Raw genomic sequence first — 18,616 nt, forward strand, 5'->3', positions numbered from 1 at the left:
GAATGTTTTTACCTTCTCCTGTAAAGTTGCTATTTTGAAGACTTTTTTATTATTATTTTGCAACAGTTTGCTTATGTTGAGAATCAGAAGTGCAGCAGATTAAGATTATGTTAAGAAAACACATCGCTGTTGAACAAAACCTTGTATCTCTAAAATGGTAACTTTACAGGAGAAGGAAAAAACATACCTTATTTTTAATGCAAGTCAATGGAACCAGACTCTTTTCCACCTACATTTGCATCATTTTTTTGGTCCATTCTTCATTAAATTTACACACAATTTTAAGAACAACAGGTATTTTCAAATTGTCAAAAACTGAAAAACAATACTGAATCGACTTTAGAGGGCAGCAGTGAGTGATGTTTGTTTATTTGAGCTTGAGTTGCTTGTGTCATCATTTGAGAGAAAGTAGGAAGTAAAACAGTTAAGTTTACAAAGTGCATGCCAGTTTTAAAATGATAATCTTTTTCTAAATTTTCTATGCGAAAAATATTTGTGTAACATGTTTAAAACGATGATGAGCAGTAATGCCAGTCGGTACTGAATGTCACTTTCTGTTTTCTATATTTTTCAAAACATTTGAATAAAATAAATGAAATATTATTTGCTTTTTTGCTCTTTTGATGACCAGAGGATTGTTCACAAGTAAACGGGCACTATGGATGTGCTGCAGAGTAGCAGAATGAAGTAAAAAGTGGCGTATGAGGGGTTAAACTTCTTTCCTTCACAGACTGAGAGACCCCCAATCTGGAAGTGTAAATTTGAAACTAGGCTAAAGGAAGGGGGGTGGGAAAGGGTGATATTTTGAAGGGGGGTGTCAGCTGTGTCGCGTGTCATTGCTGTCCACAGCAGAGCGGTCACTGTATGCAGGGACTTTCTGCAGCTACATTCTCCCTGGTGAGTCTCTTTAAAAACTGTATAACCAATAATGCTCACCTAACATGTTATTATTTTGAATTATTAATAGAAGACATGTTTCATATGGAAGATTTATCTAGATAAGAAGAAGCAACATGTTACTGTCGCTGGACTGCTCAAAGTCTTGCTCCCAAACCATCATCAAACACAGATAGCATGCAATGTATTTGCCTTTAGAAACAATGTGAAGTCTTTAGAACTGATATGAAGTTTTGCATGTGACTGTACTTGGTTGTGAACAGTGAGGTGAAGCAGGACGTTGCCTTGACTGGTACTTTTGGGGGCATGTTAATCTTGGAGCTCTATGAATAGCCAGGCCTTCCATATTTCTGCAAGCCCTCTTTGCTCTGACTTGGGGGTTCGGACATGTTGTTGAGAGCATGTGCCAACAGTCTCAACAGCAGGATTACCAATCAAACCCGCTTGCACAAGTTTAGTTTGATGCTACAGCCAAGTATATGGAAATAGCCTATGGGCAACAGATGCCATTAGGAGAACTTGGTTGTTAGCCATTTAAAAGAACTAAGGAGTCATTAGTATTGGGTTTTTTTGTATCTGAGACGTTCAGTGAAATTAAAAGGCAAAAGTTTTTGATTATTTGAGTTTTGGTTAGAAACATTTGCTGCTGTGGAATAACAGGAGAAATCAATCAGGAGACTGTGACCTTTATCCCAGCCATCTGTGGTAAGGAGTCCAAAGCCCCCTTTACATGCACTTTTATGCACAAATTTTAGGAAGCGGTTAAGTGTGAATGCAAGCCAGGGTCCAAATTTCCTGTAAGACTCATATGTCAATCAATTCGCATGAGAGCTAGTACAATTCCTAAGAAAGAACTAGGGCTGTCCTGAATACCATTTTTTGGGTTCCTGAGCTTCGGCATGAATGAACAACCTGAGTCTGATGCTTATTTTGAAAGCACATTCATGGCTTCATCCGAATTGGAATCTCCAGACTAGCTACTTTCCTCGCAAAGTGCTGCGGCACTCACAGAATAGATTCGATCCATCTACCAGGCCTGCTAGGCTCTCTTAATGGTGGCCCAGAGGAGAATAGCACAGTACATGAATGGGTTAACTAGTGCCTCATGGAGGTAGTGTAACTCAAGTACTAGAAAGGGTCCAGTAGAGCAGGTCACTGTTTGAAGCCACACTGGGAAAACATGCTGTCTAGCAATGCCTTAGCATGATGTTCACAGCTGTAAGTGAGAGGCATGTCAGGCTCCGGAGCTGTTAGTAGTTCAGTTTTTTAAAGAGAAGAAATATTTATGTTTGGCTGTTTTTAGGTTTAGTCTTACAAGGACTTTTATGTTGAAGGGCCTGAACATGGGTGGAGTGCTGGGTTTTCTGGAGCAGAGTAAATGGCTGAGTTTTTAGCTGTTAGTGCTTTAGAGGTCGTGTTTCTTCTTGTATGTTATAGTAGTTTGCAGTTTGCTTTTAATCATAGGCCACATTTACTGTCCCTGTCCAAAATAAAAAAACTATATTCAAATTCCAAAATTAAAAACTCAATGCGTAAACATCTGAATATTTCATCCCTAAAAACTACCAGGAGGGCTCATGTGTGAATAGAACTGGACAGTTTCTGTGGGTCTTCTAGCCAAGCTTTCAGTTTTTATGAATGGAAAACATCATAGGAATGGTCCTATTCGTACTGCGTTCAGCAAAAAAATAGTTCCTTTGTGCGTGTGTGGCTACAATTACACAAAAAAAATGTGAGTGCTTCTGTGGTGCTTTCTAGTTTTCAGTTTTCATGAGTGAGAAATGTTGCAAACATCTCTATATGATTCAATAATGAACAATCTGTTGGCCATTCATACTCAGGATATCACATCCAGTTTGACGGAACTTTAGTTGCAAATATTAATGCAAATAAATCATAGATGTCAAAGATATGGCAGTAACGTGCTAGGTTCTGAGGGTATAAGGAGTTAGTTGACCTTACTTAGAACATAGTTGACCTTATTCCCTCTGGGTGTGTAGGATGGTCATTTCTCTATCCCCATCACTCAGCACAGTGCTAGCCAATAAGAGTGTCTATTAGATGATGTAACACAACTGGTGATTAGTGTTCTCCTCCAAGCATGTTGAGCTGTTCAGCGGTGTGAGCAGCATTTCATAAAGATGGCTGGCTCCACATTGAGTCTGTGGTAGTGGTTGGGAATCAGCCATGACATGATTTTGGAGCAAAACTCACCAATACAAACCAAAATACCTTCTCTACAAATCACCAAATTTCCCTTCTGTCCAGGGAATGGCTTCCCCTACAAACATGTTAGTTGAAGAGCAGGTGCACTGTTCCATTTGCCTGGATGTGTTCACCAATCCGGTGTCCATCCCCTGTGGACATAACTTCTGCATGGCCTGCATCAGCAACTACTGGAAGACCAGTGCTCTCTTCATGTGCCCCATTTGCAAGAAGACCTTCTTCAAGCAGCCAGACATTAGCATCAATACTGTGCTGCGTGAGATTGCGGAGCAGTTCAAAGAAATGAGGGCCAAACCTGTCCTGAAGCCCAGTAGTCAACAGATCCTTGAGACAGAGCAATATCCAGAAGAACTCCCCACAGAAGTGCCAGAACTGATCCCACCGAGCGGACTGTGGTCACAGCATGTGTCCTGTGATGTTTGCACTGGGCCCCAGCAACTGGCTGTGAAGTCCTGCCTGGTTTGCCTCACTTCGTACTGCGAGGAGCATCTAAAGACGCACACGGCCAGGTTCACCAAGCACAAACTGATCGAGCCGGTGCAGAATCTAGAGGACCGCATGTGTAAGAAGCACGAAAGGCTGCTGGAGCTGTTCTGTAAGAAAGATCAAATCATGGTGTGCGTGCTCTGCACCGAGATGGACCACAGGGCTCACTACACTGTGCCTGTTGAACGAGAATGGAGCGAGAAGAAGGTAAGAGAACGAAAACAAATGCTTGCATTTGATCTAACATGCTGGAGAACAGCATCGTGTTAGCATGCCAAGATGAAACAAGAGTAGAGACCGAGGAAGGCAGTTTAATGGGTGTGTATAAATTCTGATGATTGACAGGTTCAGCTGAGGAAAACTGAGGCAGAGGTTCAGCAGATGATCCAGGAACGGCTGAAGAAGGTGGAGGACATTAAACACTGTGTGGAACTGAACAAAGTAGGAGTTTTCACAACTGGTTAGCATGCTGATTACCTTACAGTGTTGTAGTGAAGCTAGCATGGTCTTTTTACCAAAACACGAAGCTGAGTTGAATCTTCTTATCATCAAATTAGAAAACGGTTTAAGCAGTTGTCAAATCTTCTCATCTGTATTTGATCATTTCACAGTATTGAATGCTAATCGACATATACACTAATACTCTAGGATCTAGGGGACATTATAATGGCCTAGTAATGCTAACAAGCCTGTAGCTGGCAGCTAGCTGCTCATTATTACTATATTAAGCAATAACTACAGTAAATTGTGAATTGTGCCCTTATCAAGCTAGTGGCTACTAAGAAACTGGCTCCATATTACTAGTTTATTGAAGGGAAATTCCACCAATCTTTCAAACTTTCTGAATAAATCAGTCTTTCAGATGTAAACAGACTCATCCAGTGTGGTTTGATGTGAAGTGCTTGATTGTAGGGAAACTTATAGACATCTTTCATAGATTTCTTTACAGTGGTGGTGATAGGAACCAGGGGTCACCATGACTACAATATGAATAAACATTTTACTCACTATCCAAACTCACCAGTGAGTCTTCTGAGTTTTATATGGCGTGTTGATAGTAAAATAGTCATAATCTGGAAAAAAAAAGTTTTACTTGGGGACTATTTGCCTCACAGCAACCTGCATGTATTTCTCCACCATGAATAGATTAAAATATATGGATTAAAAGGCAATTCAAACTCACCTTATCAAAAATGATCATAAAACAATATCTAAGCCATCAGGCAGTGAATCTGTAACTTCCTGTAATAACTTTCTGTGAGGGAGCTTTTAGAGGTGTATTTCTGGCTCCTATCACCACCACTGTGAATAATTCTGACTCTGTTAGTTTCCCTAGAACAGAACGTTTCACTCCAAACCACTCTGAATGATTTTGTTTACATCTTAAGCATTTAATTATGCAGAATTTTGAATTGGTTGGAGGTCCACTTCAAGTAATATCAATGAATTTTACATTATAATATTGTGCACAACCAATACTTGAGCATAAGGCCTAAAGGGAATGTGCTTATTTATAAATATTTAATTATGGGTTTAGTAAAGTTTAATAAAAGCAAAACAATTGCTTAATTCAGCCCAGTTGTAGCTTAATAAAGTAGTAATGAGCAACAAGTTAATTACTAGCTGCTATGAGGCTTATTAAGAGCATTATAAGTACATTCTACTGTCCCACTATCCTCAAGCGTTACCAGAAGTACAACTCCTACATATTCTCTGCTGTTTCTATCTGGCTGCCTTCAGAGCAGCGCACAGAGAGAGATCGAAGACAGCGTGCAGGTGTTCTCAGACCTGGTCCATGCGGTCCAGAAGGCCCAGGCTGAGCTTGTTCTGGCCATCGAAGAGAAGCAGAAGAAAACAGAGTGTTGGGCTCAGAGTCTCATCGAGGAGCTAGAACAGGAGATCACTGTGCTAAAGATGAGGAACAGTGAGCTCAATCATCTTGCTCACACCGAAGACCACATTCACTTTCTCCAGGTGGGAGTTTATCGGTAATATTTAACAGATAAACATTAAATATGATACGTATTATAACAACATTTTTAAAAATTCTCTGTCTTTCAGTTTACATTGATTTTGACTATTAAAAATATCTAATATTAAAAATGCACCTCAATTTGTAATTAAAAATAAAGCCTCTCTTGCTGTGCATCAGAGTTTTAGCACTCAGCATGAATCCAAGAGGACAGAAAATCTATAAAAACATGGCTGCCTTATGCTAACTGTTTATTTTTACTCACAGATTCTCCAGACTAACAATTTCTGAAAAGGTATCTGAGGTGCAACTTGTTTTCTAGATCTCTAGAAGCAAAAATGTACAAACTTTATTACCCCAAATTATCCAATAGGGCTCTGTGAATAACTTTCCATTGTCTACTAAGTGGCCAACGGATTTTGCCCAAACTCTCCTGTTTTAATGTAAACTGGGCAGTCCTGATCTTCTAAACAGGATCCTCACCAATCACAAGGCTAATGTGGTTTGTCCTGCCCACACACTGACCAGGGCCCACCAATTTTATTATACACGGAGAATAGCTCCGCCAGTTTGCACAGAAGTCCCTGTAGTTACTGAATAAAAAGCCTCAGTATGAGATTTTAAAATCACATCTAGACCAAAAGTAGCAACAGTAGTTCTTGTTTATAAAGTTGTCTCATTTTATGCTTCATTAGCTTTGCACAAAACATGTTTGTAAATGTTATGGTGTACTCTTCTGCCATCTTGTGGCCAGTATTGGGCAGTAACAGTGATTTATTTATTTATTTATTTATTTAACTTCTTTCGACTGCTCCCTTTAGGGGTCGCCACAGCAGATCATCTGCCTCCATCTTGCCCTATCCACTGCCTCCTCTACTTTTACACCAACCATCTCCATGTCCACCTTCACTACATCCATAAACCTTCTCTGAGGTCTACCTCTTCTCCTTCTGCCCGGCAGCTCCATCTCCAACATTCTTTGACCAATATATCCACTATTCCTCCTCAACACATGTCCAAACCATCTCAACCTGGCCTCTCTGGCTTTATCTCCAAACTGCTCCACCTTCACTGTCCCTCTGATCTGCTCATTTCTAATCTTGTCCATCCTTGTCACTCCCAACGAAAATCTCAGCATCTTCATCTCCGCCACCTCCAGCTCAGCCTCCTGTCTTTTAGACAGAGCCACAGTCTCCAAACCAAACATCATAGCAGGACGCACTACTGTCTTGTAAACCTTCCCTTTCACTCTTGCTGCTATCCTTCTGTCACACATCAGCCCTGACACCCGTCTCCACCCACTCCATCCTGCCTTCACCCTCTTCTTCACCTCTTTTCTACACTGTCCATTGCTCTGGATGGTTGACCCAAGATATTTGAAGTGATCCACCTTTACGACCTCTACTCCTTGCATCTTCACATTTCCACCTGCCTCCCTCTCATTCACATACATGTATTCCGTCTTGTCTCTACTGACCTTCATTCCTCTCCTCTCCAGTGCAAACATCCACCTCTCCAGATTCTTTTTCCACCTGCTCTCTACTCTCACCACAGATTACAATGTCATCTGCAAACATCATGGTCCATGGAGCCTCCTGCCTGACCTCATAGATGAGGTCAACCTGTCAACCTGTCCATCATCATTGCAAACAAGAAGGGGCTCAAAGCTGATCCCTGATGTAACCCCACCTTCACCTTGAAACCATTTGTCACTCCAACTGCACACCTGACCACTGTCTCACTATCCTCATACATGTCCTGCACCACCCTAACATACTTTTCAGCTACACCTGACTTCCTCATACAGTACCACAGTTCCTCTCTTGGCAGCCTATCATATGCCTTCTCTAGATCCACAAAGACACAATGTAGCTCCTTCTGACCTTCTCTGTACTTTACCAGGATATCAAGATGTCAATAAATATTTGATGAAATCTGCATTTACAGAACTTCCCATCTCTGATCACCCACCCACAAACTAAAGACTGGTCTGGGACCCATGTGCACACAGACCAGTGCGTGGGGACCATCAGGAGGGCCGTGTCCAAATTGGAGGAGACCCTGACGGAGGAGATAGAGAAACTGGCAGCAAATGGTCGGTCCATCATCCGTTGTTGCTCTATAGTTTTCAGAAACTATAGTAATCTATATAATGACGTATTGATGTATTACAGTAATAAATGTATCACTTTGTTTTCTAATAGAGTTGAAGAGGATTCAGAAATACTCAGGTACGGTTTATGCGTCACCTCCCTTAACCTACATCAGTAAATGCAGTGTTCAGTGTTGGAATCTGTAATGAAAAATATATGTTATATGAAAATGTATTAAATCAGAAAGGAAAACAAAATGGAAACGTCTTCACTGGTGGTCTCAGACCACTCCGCTTTTTAGATAACGATAAATTACTTAAAAACCTCGACAACTGAATTTAACTTAAGCATTTTCTGCTTCTCACAATCCAGCTAATCCCAAACACATTCAGTGGTGTTGACGTCTGGACTCTGGGGTGGTCAGTCAGCTGTTCAGCTTCTTTGTTTGATGTGTTCGTCTCCTTTTCTCAGTGAGGTTCTTCTTGAACTGCTACACGTCCTTTCAGACCCACAACGCTGAGTTGTCTCCTCACAGTGAAAGGATGGACAGAAACAGTTTTTGAAGCAGTTTGATTTTCTCCTCTCTCTCAAATATGAAAGCTTTAAGTGCTCCAGTTCTTACATAGTTGTTAAGAATCCCACAACTTTTAGCATTTTTTAACTCTTGATTTGGAAAATCCTGTTTTTTCATGTTATTTGTGTTGGAAAACTTGCCTCTTGTTGTTATTTACTGTATGTTTTTGGGCTGAAACACTCCTTATAACATCAACCTAAATGGGCGTGGCTAAACTGGAGTAGGTGAATGATCGAACATGCAAAAAAATGTGTTGTTTTTTGTGACATCACTAAAATAATGTGATTATTCAGAACAATCTTTTTTCACAGCTTAGTGTCTATATATGGACTGTATGGACTAAAAAATGAATGGTAACCTTTTTCAGTCCATCTGAGTAAGTTTTTTCTTTTTTCTCCCTTGTGAAGTGGACGTGATCCTTGACCCTGACACGGCCAATCCCTGGCTGCAGCTGTCCGAGGACAGGCGCCAAGTGCGTCACCTGGGCGCATGGCAGGACCTACCAGACAACACTGAGCGATTCGACACAGTGGTCATCACCCTGGGCCAGGAGGGTTTTACCTCTGGCCGTCATTACTGGGAGGTACAGGTTGGCGAAAAGGACGACTGGTACCTGGGCTTGGCTCGCGAGTCGGTCAACAGGAAGGGGCGGATTTCGGTGAGCATGACTCAAGGCTACTGGGCACTGGCTATGAAGAAGGGACAGGGGTACCGAGTGTCCTCCTCCCCACCCCTCATTCTCTCCATCGAGCCCAAGCTGAAGAGGGTGGGCGTGTACGTGGACTTCGAGGAAGGACAGGTTTCGTTTTACAACGTACTGACGAGAAGCCACATCTACACTTTCATGGACTCCTTCAGAGAGAAACTCTACCCTTTCTTCTACCTGTACTGCTGCGATAAGGCCTCAGACACGCTGAGCATCTGCCCTGTTATGGACAGAATGCCCAACAAACAGTGCTGAGAAAGGGGGAACACTGATGCTAGGAAGATGTTGGCACTGATTAGCTTCTACACCTTTAGAAATAAAGTTACCAAGAAGGGGTATTTGAAGCAATGCCATAGAAGACCAACTTTTGGTTCCTTAAAAAACCTTTCAATGGTCCTTGATAACCAAGAACGTCTTTTGTAAATGAGACGTGTGAGTGTGAAGAACTTCCTCAAAGTTCAAAGGAAGAAGCATTAAATTAGTGTAGAACATTTACATTATATAAATGTTCTCCATATCGTTCTTTGGGTTGTTCTATTGTGGCATTGCCCAAAGAAACCTTTGTGGTACCTTGTCTAAAGATCAGCAAATAGGGTTCTGTACAGTATCAAGAAAGGTTCTAAGACTTGCAACAAAAGCATTTCTTTGAAGAACCATAAATGACATCATAGAGAAGAACCACGTTTAAACATGAATGTTCCAAAAATGTCGGAGCAACGCCATAGAAAAAACTCTTTCACTTCTGTAAATGAGATATGAGAGTGTGAAGAACCTTCTTGAAGTTTAAAGAACCTCCACATCATGTAAACGTTCCAGGAAAAAACCCTAAATTGGTGTAGAACATCTACATTATAAAAAGGTTCTCCATATCGCTCTTTGGCAGGTTCTTCTGTGGCATTGCTCAAAGAAACCTTTGTGGCACCTTGTCTAAAGATCAGCAAATAGGGTTCTGTATAGTATCAAGAAAGGTTCTATGACTTAGACTAAGAGTGGAGCCCTATTCAGTGAAATAGAGAAGCATTTTTAAGCAATTCTTTGAAGAACCAGGAATGACATCATAGAGAAGAGCCATTTTTAAAAATGGGTCTTTTGAGTCACACCATAGAAGAACCACTTTTATAAATGAGGAGGTTGTAAGAGGAAGAACGTGTAAATTGTTACAGAACACTTAAATTGTTCCTTTATGTTTCTCAAAGAACCCTTTGAGGCACTTTTTGTTGCAGCAAAAAAGGGTTTCGTGTAGTGTCAAGAAAGGTTCTATGACTTGGAACAACAGTGGAACCATTTTTGGTGCTATAAAGAACTTTTTTAAAAGATTCTTTAAACAATCATATATGACACCATAGAGAAGAACCATTTAACCACAAAAAGTGCTTAAAGGGATGATTTACTTGCTATATAATTATGTTACACATTACTCTTAAATATGTTTTTAAATGTATTATTTTTATTATTGTTATTATTATTATTAATTTAATAAATTAATAGTGTCTCCTCCTGATTTTAGTAAGGCCTAGTACGACTTACTGCATGCGAAAATTAGAACATGCGTAAAAATAAACTGTGATAAGAAAAAGTTGAGTTTGAGTTGTTTCTCATGATGTGTTTATGATGAATGATTGTGTAATTAAATGTTTACAGTGAGTTTCTGTCCTATGTTTAATGCAGTGATGTGAGTCATCAGTCTAAAGCGCTGTCAATAACACTTTAACTGTGCGTAGGTGGAGAAACAAACCTGGGAAACGAAACTACTTCACGTATTGTGCAACAGTGAAAGTACACACACAGTAACACCAGGGAGACATATACAGGTACAACAGCTGCCTCTACAGAACAGGGAAGTCATTAACCCTGCCCTTTTAAAAGAAATGAAACTAAAGTAGTGAAACTCGGGGGAAAAGAAAGGAGAGAGAGGCAGACAGCAGGCTGGGAAGAGTGAGAGAGAGAGGCAGACAGCAGGCTGGGAAGAGTGAGAGAGAGAGGCAGACAGCAGGCTGGGAAGAGTGAGAGAGAGAGGCAGACAGCAGGCTGGGAAGAGTGAGAGAGAGAGGCAGACAGCAGGCTGGGAAGAGTGAGAGAGAGAGGCAGACAGCGACAACGAACACATCAAACTTTTTGACAAGGTAAAGCCTCTTTTAATCTGACTGCCTGATTAAGCATGTCATGTTTGTAATGTGTTCTGCTATCTATCTATCTATCTATCTATCTATCTATCTATCTATCTATCTATCTATCTATCTATCTATCTATCTATCTATCTATCTATCTATCTATCTATCTATCACTGTGTGTAAGTGAATGAACATGAATCCTGGAAAGCCAAAGAACTTCATGTATTGTCTAACACTTCCCACACTGTAGGAGTAATTTGAAGGAAGTGAGACTAAAATAGTGAAACTCAAAGTGAGGAAAGGCAGCACCTGCCTGGTGATCCCATATTTTAACAAATGTGCATCAACTTATGAAAGTCAACATCGATCTGATGTCAAAGCTTTTTGAGTTAACTCAGCTTAGTTTTGTCAAAGGTTCTCTTAACTTACACTTTTAGTACTTCATTTCAATTAGGCCAACAAAAACCTGGGTCAACCAAAAAAAGAAAAAAAAGACGTCTTCTTCAGTTTCATCTCTTCAGGCTTGTATTCAGCATGTCACCATGTGTCATGTGATTCAGGACAGGTTAGGCTGTAAAACAACTCAGCCCTGCCTTGCTCACGCTGTAAGCTGATCTTAAATGAGCCACCCCGCCGATCTCTACCCACAGCTCCAGCAAACCTTCCCCACCTCAGACATGGCAACATCTCCCTTCAGACCAGCCGCCCTACCTGATGCCTCCCTCCCCACCTCTCTCAAGGTAATTCTGACTTTCTATATGACTTTATACGTTATTACCTGATAAATGAAGCCGTTTATGTTCTTCTGATAAGTTTAAGGGAAGAGGCACATTCGGCAAACTCTGCGCAGTTGTTGATGTAGGTCTGTGTAGTCTTGTGTTCAGCACGCCAGCATGTCTTGTGTTGTTCAGGTTAGGTCAGATGTGTGTGCAGCTCAGCAGTTTTAATTAAAACCCAGCCCATTGCCTGTGGCCTTCCTCATGCTGTGAGCTGATGTTAAATGGACATCTAATCTCTACCAACAGACATGGCAGACAGATCCGATCTTTGGACCCTTCAGATCAGCAACACCTTTTTTTGCTTCTCTTCAAACGCCTGACCGAGTAAATGTATATCATACATATAATATCATCACCTGATATACTGCTTCTGCTTTTAGCAGCGTGTCTTCTCAACTATGGACTGTCTTTTTGCATTATTTCCACATCTTTGTATGTCTGTATCTTTGTCTGTGTATCTGTCTGTATGTCTGTCTGTCTGCTGGTATGTCTATTACTCTATCTGCTTGTCACCCTACATGTCGATTCATCTGCTTGTTCATTTGTCTGTCTGCCTGTCTGTGCATCTGCTTGTTTGCTATCCTGTCTATCTGTCTGCTTGTTTGTCTGTCTGTCTGCCTTCCTGCATGTCTATCTGTCTGTCTGTCTCTCTGTCTTCCTGTTTGTCTATTTATCTGCCTGTTTGCATGCCCATCTGTCTGTCTGCTATCCTGTCTATCTGTCTGCTTGTTTGTCTGTCTGTCTGCCTGTCTGTCTGTCCATCTGTCTGTCTGTATACTTGCCTACCTGTCTGTCTGTCTGTTTGCATGCCCATCTGTCTGTCTGTCTGCCTGCCTACCTGTCTGTCTGTCCATCTGTCTGTGTGTATACTTGCCTACCTGTCTGTCTGTTTGCATGCCCGTCTGTCAGTCTCACTGTCTACCTGTCTGTCCGTTATCCTTTCTATCTGTCCTCTTGTTTGTCTGTCTGTCTCTCTGTTTGCATGCCCATCTGTCTGTCTGTCTGCCTGCCTACCTGCCTGTCTGTCTATCTGTCTGTCTGTTTGCATGTCCATCTGTCTGTCTGTCTCACTGTCTACCCGTTTGTCTGTCTACCTGTCTCTCTGTCTTCCTGATTGTCTATTTATCTGCCTGTTTGCATGCCAATCTGTCTGTCTGTCTGTCTCTCTGTCTGTAGCTTTTAACAGCACTGCTCAGTTTAATATCATGCCCTCTGTATGTTTTGGTGCCACACGCAGTTCTGATTTGGTTAGATTTGTGTTCAGTTCCTCTTAAATAAACCACACCACTGATCTCCTCCAACAGCTCCGGCGAAGTTCCGCCACCTCAGACTCAACCACAGCTTCCTTCAGATCAGCCACAACTTCTGATGCTCCTCTACCGGACATACCTGTACCCATCTCCCACCTCATCAGCTGTTCCATCTGCATGGATGTGCTGGGGCACCCCGTCACCACCAACTGTGGCCACACCTTCTGTAAGCCTTGCCTGGAGCGCCACCTGACCCTCAACGACCTGGTATGCCCTCTGTGCAAAGAGTACCTGCCAATGAGGCCGGGCGTGAATATTGTACTGAAATCTATTCTGGAGGAGTACAACAAAGCCCAGAAGAGTCCAGAGGAGTTCGCTTTGGCACCAGACGAGGTAGCTTGCGACATCTGCCCTGAGAATCGCAAACGTAAAGCAGTGAAATCCTGCCTGATGTGTCTGCTGTCGTACTGCACTCGCCATCTGAAAAGACACCAGAACAAGCTGCGACTGAAGGGCCACAAGCTGGTGGCTCCGGTTGAGAAGCTGGACGAACGGGCATGCTTGGCCCATGGCCGGCCTCTGGAGCTCTACTTGGCCAAAGAAGACAAGTGCATCTGCAGCCTGTGTGTGGAGGAAGCCACAGAGGTGGTGTCTGTGGAAACTGAAAGAGGCAGGAGGGAGGTAAGCGAAGCAAGACTGATGTTATTTGTCAGTCAAATCAAGGATCATACATGGAATCTGTTCATTGCCTTTAGATTAAAGTTACAGTGTGTTAGTAATAGTAATAATGTTTTAAACACAGTAAACACTTTTCCTGTAGTAGTTTTTGGCTGAATCTCAGCTGCTGGCACACTGTTGCTATGACTGACTGTAACCCTTTTGTTCATGTATAAGAGATTTTGTAAATGAGGATGCAAAAATGTGTGTGTGTGTGTGTGTGTGTGTGCATGCATGCGTGTTTCCTAACAGAGAGAGCTGGGCGATGTTATCCAAGACATGGAACAGAGAATACAGCAGAGGGAGGAGAAATTGAAGGAGTTTGAACATTCAAAAGCAAACTGTCTGGTGCGTCTCTATAACTCATACATCATACAGTTCACCATAATGGTTTACAATGGGGGGCAAGCGGCTTCTTTACTGGATTGTTACATTTGCTCAATATAACAATGTTTGTTAATTATCAAGCATTCCCCAAAAAACCTTCCTAACCAAAGTGCTGTTCAAACTCACCAGTAAATTAACAACAAATGCAACCTGTTTGTAATTTAGGAACTGCTGTTTTAGTTGGATTTTGCCTGCAGTTCTGCACCAAAACAGCTGAGGTCGCTGTTCTTATTCTTATTATTAACAAAGTATATTAAAATATAAAACACATACACAGAATAATAATTATATACAAATTATATACCAAACCTCCTACTTCATATAACTGGACTACTACTAATAATAATAATCATCTCATCATCATTGATATTGTTAATAACAATAATCCTCATAATATTGATATAACATTTTTATATAATAATTTACAATGATGACATATTCATACATTTTAGGTTATTGTTATTATTATTATTGTCCCTGTAGTAGTAGTAGTAGTAGTAGTTTTGTTCTTTTAAGACAGTGCTTGAAGACCCTTGTAGTAGATAATAATAAGAACTGTAATGTCCTGACCTTGTGCTAGGCCACCTCCAGCCACTAGGGGGAGGTGACACCACTAAGGGGTAATTAGGGCTATGCAGTAACAGCAGTGGGCACCCTGCTTAGGGGATTCTCACATGCTGCTTTCTGCATGTTCTTCTGTTGTTACAGGCTTGACATCATAACAATAGAAGAACCCTTTTTGGTACTATGTAGAACCCTTTTCAAAACAGTTCTATATAGAACCATAAATAAAACATTGTCCACCAATCTGAAGATGATGCAAAGAACCCTTTAATCATGCAAAGGGTTCTTGTTCATGGTTCTATATAGAACCCTTTTCTTTACTAAGGAGTCCTTGATGTAGTGTTGTGGGGTGTGGTGTGCCAATGGTGACCTACTATATAGAGAGATTTTGCACATTTGTCTTACTTTATATAACAAACAAAACATGTCCATTTGGTTTATACATTAAACAACAGTGAGGTTTTCCTTTAAAAGAAACTGAAAAGTTCACTAAAGAAGAGAAGCGAAGGCCAGCACTGACGCCCTCTGCTGGTCAAACCCTTACAGGCTTTGATTGATCGCGAGCAGGAGGAGATAAAAGAGGTGTTTGATGCTGTGAGGGAGGTGGTGGCCAGAGCAGAGGAGGAGGCGCTGAGCGCTCTGAAGGAGAAGAGGAGGAGTGTGGAGAACGAGGAGAAACAGTTCAAACAAGAGCTGCAGAGAGAGGTCATTACGTTCTCTAAGGCCATCACTGACCTGAAGAAGATCACAGAGGAAGAAGACCACATCCTCTTCCTACAGGTCAGAAACTAACCACAAGCCAGGTGTGGGCCTACATTATGAGTTAAACAGAGGTCAGACCAAGGGCTGTATTACAGATTCTTGAGACTGAAATCTGATCTGTTTTATTAACTTTAGTTAAGACTGAATTTAGGAGAGAAGCTATTACAGTTCTTAATCTTATCCATTAACTGTTGATGATGAGTCGTTAGATAAAATATTACAGTGATGGTGGTGAATAATGAGGAGAGAGCTGAACTAAAAAAAAAGCAAGAAATTATTGGGCCTCGTTCACCAGCCACTCTTAAGAAATTCCGCCCATTTCTGCAGCTTACCAAGATTCTGACATTCACCAGTATTTTTCTTATTTGGGATTCTACACACACTTGAGCTCAAAGGTGCAAACAATTCTGCAGTTTAAGAACTGAATTTTTAAAGAACTTTTTATTAGAATCTTTCTAAAGGGTTTTTTTTAGTTCTTTCTCAAGGGCAAATTGCAGGAAAAAGACATTAGGGGATGAGGCACAATGTTTTAACCTGTGATACAAGAGGAATATTCCTTTTTCTTTTTATTATGTCAAAAGCAGTAGTCACATTTTTCTTAACAAACTGTGAGGAGAACTTGGGCACAGGATGCATGAGAGTTCATGTTCTTGTGCCCATCACATGATCTCATGGCCTACTGTAAAGCAATGTTTTGGCTTTATTACTGCTACCAGTAAAAACTTGTGACTTTTATTTTGCAGTCAACTATAAATCCTTGTGTGTTCCATGTCTCTGTGGCCAGTGTTAGGACAACACAATACAGACTCTCAAATTTCACCCTTGAACAAAAGTTCTAATGGACAATCAATAATGGATCAATGTCATCCTGCTCTCTGGGATGTTAAGATGTTGGAATTTGATTGGTTTTCTGTGAGTGTTTTTACTGTATTATAGCAACGTGGTCTGCATCATGCATGAACATGCAAGGTATAGTCCCATCCCATAGTCCCAATCTCTGCTTAGCAACCATTGCAATCCACCATTGCCTCAAGCCTTAAGTTATTTGTCACTGTGTTAGTTTTGAATTTAAAGCTGTAGTCAAACGATACCTGGGAGCTGTAAACATGGCTCACCTCAGCTGAAGGCAATAATTAGATCATGTGGTGTTGATTAAGGGGCTGTATGCTTTGATTGTTTAATTGGAAATAATGATGTTGATTCTCTTTTTTTTAGAGTTATCCCTCTGTCCCAGCGCCAGACAATGGAAAAGACTGGACTAATGTTGCCATGAATACAGACTTGACTTTTGGCACCTTGAGGAACACACGGACAACCATGATGTCTGATATTGAGACTGAGTTGGAGAAACTCTCCAATATTGGTGAGGGAAACTATTTTCAGCTCAAGGTTTAATTGTCTATAAGAGACATTACCAAAGTTTCCCAAACTCATTTTTTTCCATTTGATCTATTGCATATGTGTGATCATTTTTTGTTTCTCATTTGACTTATAGAAATTGAGAGGATTAAGAAGTTTGCAGGTAAGCTTTATGATACCACTACAATACTAATTATAACTATAAAGGATAGCTGGAAATTCAATATATGAAGGGTGACCTTTGACTTTTATCCAGTACTGAATCTCTTCAACATAATGTAACATTGACCAATAGTTTAGAAAATGCACATTTGACAGAATTTCTCCACTTGATTTATTGATTTAATGATTAATTCATGACTAACAGCATCAAAAAAGACATCACAGCCATTCATAATTTAATTTAAGGCATGTTAAGCCACCATTGCTCCTGTACATAGAATGCATCTCACGTTTCATCTTACATGTTGTGATATCTTTTAGTGGATGTGACTCTGGATCCAGACACTGCTCATGCTCAGCTACTGGTTTCTGATGACGGCAAAGAAGTGAAAGACTCTGGAGAAGGGAAGGATGTTCCTGACATTGCTGAGAGGTTTGATATGTTCGGCAGTGTCTTGGGCCAGAACCGGCTGAACAAGGGCAAGGCCTTCTGGGTAGTGGATGTTGGGAACAAACAAGGGTGGGATATTGGGGTGGCAAGAAATGAGGTCAAAAGAAAGGGGAAATTGTCCCTCAAACCAAGCCAAGGCTACTGGGCCATTGTGCTTTACAATGGGGATCAGTATGCAGCTCTGGAAGACCCGCCGACTCTGCTCTATCTCCCAGACAAGCCCCAGAAAGTGGGAGTGTTCATGGACTACGAGGAGGGGCTGGTCTCCTTCTATGATATGGAAGCCAAAACTCACATTTACTCATTCACTGACTGTGTGTTCAATGAAGTGATTCGTCCCTACTTTAGCCCTCACTTTTGTCAGGGTGGTGATAACTCAAGCCCACTGGTCATTTGCCCTGTAGATCACAGTGACTGACTTCTCTAATTAATTGTACAGGCAAGTTTAGACTGTAAAGTTACAGTGATGTGAAAAAGTTTGGGTTTCATGCTGATTTTCTAAGTAAAAATAGGTTAACACAATAACAATAGAGAATACACTGAAATATTGCATTTTTCCAGTAATTTTAGGGCACAATTTCTGTTTATTTGCTAGTTTTACCATATTGAAAACAACAATATACATAATAAACACTTTTTATGTTTAATCCCCCCCAATATATATATATATATATATATATTAAATTCAGCAAATAAATAGTAATTTTGCATTGAAATGTGCAGAATTTGTTCTCATGTGTTTACAATTAGAAAATCAACAGAACTTGTCATTTGACCAGGGTGCCTAAACTTTTGCATACGATCATATGTTGCACAATGTCATTGGCAGAGCTATGAACGTAAGAAACAGTCAGTAATACAGGCAAAAGCAAGGTATGTCCCTGCAAATATATATATATATATATATATATATATATATATAAAATGAATGGTGCCACTTTCTATGAATGTCACCTTTGTAAGCATCTATAAACACATTCATAACATGTCATAATGCATTCATAAGGCATTATAAATATGGCTATAAATATTTATAAAAATGCATTGCACATTATAGCCATGCTTATTGTGCATTTATTTTATTATGCATGAATTGTTAGCATAATATTATAAGTACTGT

At 40.7% G+C, this 18,616-nt stretch overlaps 2 protein-coding genes across 3 annotated transcripts; both read left to right on the plus strand.

The window, feature by feature from the left end:
* Positions 1–841: 841 nt before the first annotated feature.
* On the plus strand, positions 842–10,521 carry si:dkey-46i9.6 (E3 ubiquitin-protein ligase TRIM39). Its single transcript, XM_017722970.1, has 7 exons — positions 842–897; positions 3,166–3,816; positions 3,955–4,050; positions 5,350–5,583; positions 7,529–7,676; positions 7,786–7,812; positions 8,656–10,521. The coding sequence occupies exons 1-7, from the start codon at positions 865–867 to the stop codon at positions 9,207–9,209; spliced, it is 1,743 nt and encodes a 580-aa protein (XP_017578459.1). The 5' UTR covers positions 842–864; the 3' UTR covers positions 9,210–10,521.
* A 419-nt stretch (positions 10,522–10,940) lies between these two features.
* On the plus strand, positions 10,941–18,143 carry LOC108442770 (E3 ubiquitin-protein ligase TRIM39-like). 2 transcript variants are annotated; one of them, XM_017722962.2, is made up of 9 exons: positions 10,941–11,077; positions 11,716–11,805; positions 12,091–12,174; positions 13,149–13,775; positions 14,064–14,159; positions 15,309–15,542; positions 16,740–16,887; positions 17,020–17,046; positions 17,367–18,143. In XM_017722962.2, the coding sequence occupies exons 2-9, from the start codon at positions 11,743–11,745 to the stop codon at positions 17,912–17,914; spliced, it is 1,827 nt and encodes a 608-aa protein (XP_017578451.1). In that variant the 5' UTR covers positions 10,941–11,077; positions 11,716–11,742; the 3' UTR covers positions 17,915–18,143. The 2 variants fall into 2 exon arrangements, with proteins under 2 accessions (XP_017578451.1, XP_017578452.1); XM_017722963.2 differs by having other exon boundaries at positions 12,091–12,168.
* The last annotated feature ends 473 nt before the right edge of the window (positions 18,144–18,616 follow it).

The sequence above is a fragment of the Pygocentrus nattereri genome, chromosome 22 (genome assembly GCF_015220715.1).
Source record: "Pygocentrus nattereri isolate fPygNat1 chromosome 22, fPygNat1.pri, whole genome shotgun sequence".
Taxonomy (NCBI): domain Eukaryota; kingdom Metazoa; phylum Chordata; class Actinopteri; order Characiformes; family Serrasalmidae; genus Pygocentrus; species Pygocentrus nattereri.

Coding starts and splice junctions, on each gene's coding strand:
- LOC108442770 (XM_017722962.2), top strand. CDS start 11,743: ATGGCAACATCTCCCTTCAGACCAGCCGCCCTACCTGATGCCTCCCTC. Junction 16,888..17,019: donor GGAGAAACTCTCCAATATTG/GTGAGGGAAACT, acceptor TTTGACTTATAG/AAATTGAGAGGATTAAGAAG. Junction 17,047..17,366: donor GAGGATTAAGAAGTTTGCAG/GTAAGCTTTATG, acceptor GATATCTTTTAG/TGGATGTGACTCTGGATCCA.
- si:dkey-46i9.6 (XM_017722970.1), top strand. CDS start 865: ATGCAGGGACTTTCTGCAGCTACATTCTCCCTG. Junction 4,051..5,349: donor ACTGTGTGGAACTGAACAAA/GTAGGAGTTTTC, acceptor GGCTGCCTTCAG/AGCAGCGCACAGAGAGAGAT. Junction 7,677..7,785: donor AGAGAAACTGGCAGCAAATG/GTCGGTCCATCA, acceptor GTTTTCTAATAG/AGTTGAAGAGGATTCAGAAA.